Below are 7301 nucleotides of genomic sequence, written 5' to 3'. Positions count from 1 at the left end.
CCAGAAATATTCAATGGATATCTACAATGTAAAGCTGCATTTGAAACAAAAGGTAAGCTAACAGTGGAATCAGATGTAGCAGACTTTGAGGGAGACATAAGGAGCCTGTAAAGTCCATGCTCTAATTTACCAACTTTCAGTGCCCTCTTCAGTGAAAGGGCCTGTAAAGTACATAAAAGTGGGTCAAATTGAACCATGCCATGAAGTTGGATGAGTAACTGAGACACAGAAATGAGATTGTAGTGGAAAGTAGGAACATAAAGAACATGATTTAAGGTGAAAGAAAACAGGTTAAGAGACTATGTGCAAGTTACTTTCACATTGTAGCCATTTGGAAGTATGACAAGATAGGGTATTACTAAAGGTTTTATATTGGAAAGAAGATTTTTGTGTGAAGTCATGTGATGTGTGGCCCCAGAATATAAGATCCAACTATATTCAGTTACTCTACTAAACAAAGTTGCACTATACTGCACTTCTACACAAGCAGTTAAAGGAAGATTACCAGCAAATTTTACAAATGCCATCAAGCTGGACTGAGCAGAAGATGGGTCAGTCACATGAGCCTGCTACAGTAAAGCAATGAGTTGAGCATACTCCTCCTTGGTGAGCCCAGGCACTAAGGAAGCACTATCATGATGAGCAACAGGAGTAGAAACAGGAGACCCGACACTATTGGAGGCTAATTCAACCTCAGCATTTGCAGCCATCTTCCGATCCTTAGTAAACTTGAACCCAGTGGGAATCCATACAATTTATAACACTTATCAATTAGATGACTACTCTTCTTGCAATACTTGTAAAATTGAGTTGCTCTATTTGAATCAAAAGATACTCGCTGAGGATATTGAATCTGAGGATGTGATGCTTGAGGAAAATTAAGTGAGGTAGCATTGAAAGGGGCACACTCAGGGATGAACTGAGTATATAGATTGACCTGCCTCCGTCTTTCATCTTGAAGCAAAATGTTTGTATAAACTATCTAAAGATGGAAGTGGTTGCATCATGAGAAGATTACTCCTAAAACTAACATATATTTCATTTAACCCCATGAGAAATTGATGCATCCTGTCTTCCTCCTCCCCTTTTTAGATACCAGCCTTAGCAATACAAGTGCAAGTGCTGTTATGACTAGATCACATGACCCATAGCTCATCCCAAAGTTTCTTCAGTTTGTTAAAATATGATGCAATATCTAGAGTGCCTTGATTGGTGGAAGCTAATTTTCTTTTAATTTCAAAGACTTTAGTTCCATTTACAGTACCATACCTTCTATTTAACTATGTCCAAATATCCTCAGCTATTTCAGAGTACTGAACACTCTCAACAATGTTAAGGGATAAGGAACTAGTTAGCCATGAGATAACCATAATATTGCACTTATCCCTCTGCTTGCAGCCATAGCAAATTTCCATCAATTAGCAGATAGCCACATGCACCCAAACCCTAACAAGCAAAATTCAGAAAAAAATAGAATTACCGATGTTTTTCGCAACCGGAAAACACGGCCTTCTAATATCAAAGAATAAACGAAGAGATGAACAATAACAAGCTTTTTCAACTCCAAAAAAAAATCCCAGAAATCCAACCAAAAATTGTGCCGGACTTAGCAACGAAAATAATCAGAGATGAGATGACGGGTAGCATCGGACGGAAGAGGACGATGAAGTAAACGAGATCCCACTCTGATACCATGTAAATATGTGAGAGATCGTCAAAATCAATGAAACCCCATTAGGGTTTCATGTTGAGAGAGGTTGAGAGAAATATCTCATGTTGGACTTCCGACTATAGCTCACTTCAACATGATCTCTCCTAAAGTGTCTTAACTAATATTTTACTAATTAGAACAATAATGTAATTTTTTTTAAAAAAATATATCTTCTTGTTTTGTTCTTCTAACAACTAATATCTCAGAGCAATTTTATTTGCCAAAAATGACTAAGATTTGAGATAGGAAGCAGTACTACTAGTAGTACTACTCTGCTCATTTTCACAGAGAAGGAAATTAAGTAGAAAGAGCATTACATTTACTCAATTACCACATTTTAATGTACGAAGGAAATTAAGTAGAAGAGCATTACATTTATCCAATAACCATAATTTAATGTACGTGTTTGCCCGAACCCAATAATTTTAGTTCAAACCATACATATGTATTGCGAAATTTACCAAATATGTATGTATAATTAACTATAAGCCCAACAACATAAATGAATTGCAGATTTGATGGCAAACGAAGAATCGCTAGAAATCAAACTTCAAATTCTAAATTTACCTCTGCAAATAATAAAAATTACCTAGTAGATAAGAACTAATTAAACACATGGCTTTAAATTTAAGTAGCAATGATGGTTCCCAAGAGAGTGGATCCTGCCATTAATCCTTCATGTTGCAATAACTAATTAATGGGATGTTGTGTGATAGTCTGGTAAGAAAGCACTGATGCAACCTAATTAACAACACCAAATATAGATATTTGTCATCTGAAGGTGGAACTCCCACCACTTTAATTGGTTGCTTACATGTGGGAAGCAAATGCAACTTGGTACATGCATAAGTTAAATGCAACTCTAGTGTTTAGATGGGTTTCTTCATATTTTTTAAAACTTCCATTTCTAGTCTTTTCATAGGCTAACAAGACATCAAAAGTTCTGAAAGGTGAAAGTTAAAATAATAAGAAAATACAAAATAATAACCAAGGAGAACAAGTATTGTGATGGGAAACAGTTGTCTGCATGTCTAACAGGTTGACTTAGGTTCTTGATCTTGTCAGCCACTATTACACATTGATTTTTGGAGTCTTTGGACTTTACTTGGACCACTACTCCTTGACAATGACTAAAGCAAAACCCATCACCAACCCAAACGTGAGATATTTTGTATATCGAACTGTAAAAGAAATATTTTCTTTCTCTAATAGATCATACGCAGTACGAATTCAAATTATTCAAACCAATAAATTTCTAATACCAACAAAAACATGCACTTAGCGGTGTTGTCACATGAGCATGGACAGTATAAAAAGGAGTACTGTGTGTGGGGCCCAGTAAATAAGGTATTCTGTGACTACAAAACAATGGGGCACAAAGATTAATAGTGCACCTTTTTGCATGTATATATACCTTGGCATATTTCCCCTCCACAACCAGCGAACCCAAAAACAAACATCTATTTTTTTTCTCTGTAGTGTTCTTGCACACATTGTAACCAGAGCTCAAATTAACTAAGTCTGAACCAAAAATCTGATGAAGCAAAACTTATATTTTCTGCTACTTCTTCTTCTTCTTGTTTCCATGCTCGTGTCTTCACAAGCATCTGCTCGTTTCTTGGCAAACAACCAAGGTAATTAATTAGTGAATGCTTATGTTGATTACTATTTCTTTTAGTACAATTACTCGTTACTTGTGGCAGTAGGAGGTAACAGGTACCTAATGATCAATTAATCAAGATGAACGCAAACTGGTCTAAACATCACTCTTACGGAAAAGAATTATTGTATTTAAGCTTAATTCACTGAGTAAATTAACAAAGCTTTTGAATGACTGCAGTGAAAGGGGAGGTAAAACTCCACAAAACCATTGGTGGAGATTCTATTGACAGGATGGAAACTACTGATGATTCAAATGTAATTTTCTTGCCTTATCTCTTATTTTCCCTTTCTTCCTTTAGAAGCAGTCACTATGCTTGCATTAGGATGGACTGGCTACTTCATATCCTTAGAGTGCGGTCCTTCCCGAACCCTGAGCGCTGAGATACTTTGTACATCGAGCTACTTATTTTTTTGCCATTTTTGTTAGAGATGCAGAATTTAGTTATCAAGATTAATTTTGTTTTTGTTTACACTTTTGTAGGAGTTGAGGGGAGTAGAGGAATGTGATGATGGAGATGAAGAATGCTTTAAGAGAAGGGTTATTGCAGAGGCTCACCTTGACTACATCTACACTCAACACCATGATCACCCTTGAGAGAAATTGACTACTTGATAAGAACTAGTTTTTCTCTAACCCATAACTATTTCCCAGATCTTTTACAACTCTTAGACATAAGCGGATTCAGAATTTTAAATTTTAAATGCTAAAAATAATAATTTACTGGGTTGTAAAAAAATAATTTTAGGATTATGTTTATGGATTTTAGTACTACTTGTTCCATCCAAGAAAATCTAGCAAGTATACATATGCCGTGGTTGTTGGGATTGTGTTTAATTTTACTTGTGTCATCCAGGAAATCTAGTGAAAGTACATGCCATGGTATAGCATAAATCCCTCTTTGTGCTTGTGTTTTTGGTCTTATTTTTATTATTATCTTTGATCCATATTATTTGCCTTTTAAGATTCTTCCACACCCTTTAAAAAATAATGTAATAACCTTAATTAAGAGTACATCTCACCTGAGGCGGATCTATATATATATATGCTTGTAAAAGAGGGGTCGGACCAGTTAACTTCGATACAAATTCTGAATATATACATATATATAAATAGAAAAAATGGCCATATATTTTGCTTAAAACTATTAAGATCAAAAGTCAGATGGGAACATTGATTGAGCAGTTCGCTCGTTTTTCCTAACACCTTCAAATCTTGGGTCCATCTCTGCGACTGATCACCCTATTAATTGAAGAAGTAAAAATACTATATCTGAAGGGGAAAAAATCAATAAATGACTTCTTATATTTTTAAAATATCAAATATTTGAAACAAATTTAATTTGCTAAAAAGACTAAACTGAAACGGAGTTAGTAGAGAACAAATGAAGAAGAAGATTAAAAAGAATGGGAAAAATTATAAGTAATTTAAAAACATTTATGGCGTGTGGTTGTTCGTTGTTAGAAACTGTGGGCAGAAGAGAAGTGTGGGATTAATTGGGGACGATAATAGTAGCATATTAGATGGCAGTATTAATTGGAAAGTAGAAACTCGTAATGTATGACAAGTTCCACTACCAAAAATAACTGTACTGAGGCATTGCCGTGCAGCAGCTAACATATATATATGGACCATGTCTGTATATAGTAATTTAAGTTTACTCAAACAGTTGAGAAGTTGCATAGAATTTGATTTGATCACATACAGCCTTGGAGCAACTGTAATTAAAGTTATTCCGTATGACATGGGTTCGAGTCATGTAAATAACAATTAATGCTTAAATTATGTTAGGTTGTCTATATCACACCCCTTGGGGTGTTGTCGCTACTCCGGACACTGCGTGATTACGGGATACTTTGTGCACCGGACTACCCTTTTTACAAATTTGCGTAGTGTTAGTAAGTTAGCAACCGCTCTTATATAGGGACGGAGCCATAATTTAATTATGCGTTCAGAACTTGCACTCAAAACTATAACTCGTCTTAGTTAATGGGTTCTTGATTTACATATATTTGTTTGAATTTTTTAATACAAATATAGGGTCTAAACAAAATTTATTAGTTAAGTTCATATGAACTTGTACTGAATACTCTAGCACAGCCCCTGCTCTTATGCATCAGCAGATTAAACTGTGAATGCTCGATAATAGCTAAGCTTTAATATAATTATGGACAAAGAAATTTCGACGTTCTAATTTACGTATAGTTTATATTAAAGGGTTGCATACAATATAGTCTAATATTTGCGCAGGTAACAACAGATGCCAAGAAATAAAACAAAGTGCGCGTAGATGAATTTGACACCACCATAACAGAGGAATGATTTTTAACTATTTTTAAAGTAGAACATCACTTTCTTCATATTTAATTAAAGGATGCTGTACTTATAGATATGGCAGCTATAGTGGAGAACTGAAGATCATGCTAACAAGATTTGCTTTCCAAAAACATTTAAAATACTTTAAGAGTTTAGCTTTACGTGTCAGCTGGGGAATTATTCTGAAGATAAATATTGAAAGTATGGTTGCTTATTGTCCAGCTGCAAAAAGTATCAAGAAATTTTTGTACTCCGTTCGTTATCAATTCATTTGATTGGATACGGAGTTTAAAAAAAGAGAGAAAACTTTTAAACTTGTATAAAATAAGTCATATATATTTTGTGTGACTATAAATTATTGCATAAAACTAAATTATTTTCAAATAGGGAAAGATATTATTATTTTTGACACAAACTAAAAAAAAAATAGGTTCACATAAAATAAAACGGATAAAATATTTATTATATTCTCGTTAATCTGGGGTGGGAGAGACATCTGTCTTTTCTGTGTATATAAAGAAACAACTAGAAATTTCTCCATCGCTGTCATGTTGATAAGATATCTTTAGGCATATTTATGATAAGACAACAAATGGTTTAAAATAAGCAGCCAGTCCGGAGCTACGATTACAAGAAACTTATATGTATCATGACTCGGACTCCACTTGTCAATTTGGAATGACACCACCACCTCACATATGACATACAACTCTAATGAGAAGAAGAAACCGCATATAAATAAGCTGAATATATATGTGCTCTTTAAATTTGCCCCAATTCTTCATTTAGACATTTTAACTAATGATTTTACCTATTGAACACTTGAATCTGATAGTGCATGACTTATCGAGAGTAGAATATGATAGTGCAAAGTTCAAACTCGTGTTATATCGAACCATGGTGCGAAGGCATATTGCTGAGCTCGTGACTCAGAGATCGATTAAGATCGAGGTCGGTCAAGATCGAGACTAACCAAGATCGAGATCGGCCAAGATCAAGACTGGCCAAGATCGGGACCGAGCAAGATCGAATGAAGCTTACCAAGCCAAATAACGAAAAGCCAAAATATCCGCAATCAGGCGAGAATCACGACATAAATCACGACGCAAATTAAGGAGTGGCCGACTAATTAGCCTATCATGAGATTCCTAATTGTATTATCATTGTATCAATAGTAGGACTCCCCTACTATATAAAGGGGGTCTAATCATTTGTAAAGACAGATCTTTTCAGGCAATATAAAGAAAAATACTAGCTTCTTTTAGCTTGCAATATCTTGTTATTCAGTTCTTGCATTACTTGAATCTCCACTTGGTTTGAGGGTGATCGAACTCAAGGGCCAAGGCTATTCGATTCGCTTGGTTTGCGTTCATTTCATTTACAGTCAATTTCAATATTAATATGCATATACATTTTCTCAATTTGTGCCAAGCTATATCACGTATCCTTAAAACTGCGTATAAATTCAATTGTTATCCATTTTTCGGGTAAACAGTTTAGCGCCCACCGTGGGGCTAAGGATAATAGTGATTGGCTGGTACTACCTTTTATAACACACACTATTTTACGCTTGTTCTTGTGAGTATCTTTGGTTCCAGGCTTAAAAAAACAAAA

General features: G+C 34.8%; 1 protein-coding gene across 1 annotated transcript; it reads left to right on the top strand.

Moving 5' to 3' along the window:
* Nucleotides 1–3140: 3140 nt before the first annotated feature.
* On the top strand, nt 3141–4265 carry LOC104111515 (putative phytosulfokines 6). The gene is made up of 3 exons (XM_009621227.4): nt 3141–3345; nt 3552–3628; nt 3855–4265. Exons 1-3 carry the CDS (start codon nt 3249–3251, stop codon nt 3966–3968), a joined length of 288 nt encoding a protein of 95 aa, XP_009619522.1. The 5' UTR covers nt 3141–3248; the 3' UTR covers nt 3969–4265.
* Nucleotides 4266–7301: the final 3036 nt, after the last annotated feature.

This window comes from Nicotiana tomentosiformis, chromosome 11 (genome assembly GCF_000390325.3).
Source record: "Nicotiana tomentosiformis chromosome 11, ASM39032v3, whole genome shotgun sequence".
NCBI lineage: Eukaryota > Viridiplantae > Streptophyta > Magnoliopsida > Solanales > Solanaceae > Nicotiana > Nicotiana tomentosiformis.
This window is presented reverse-complemented; position numbering and strand designations above follow the sequence as displayed.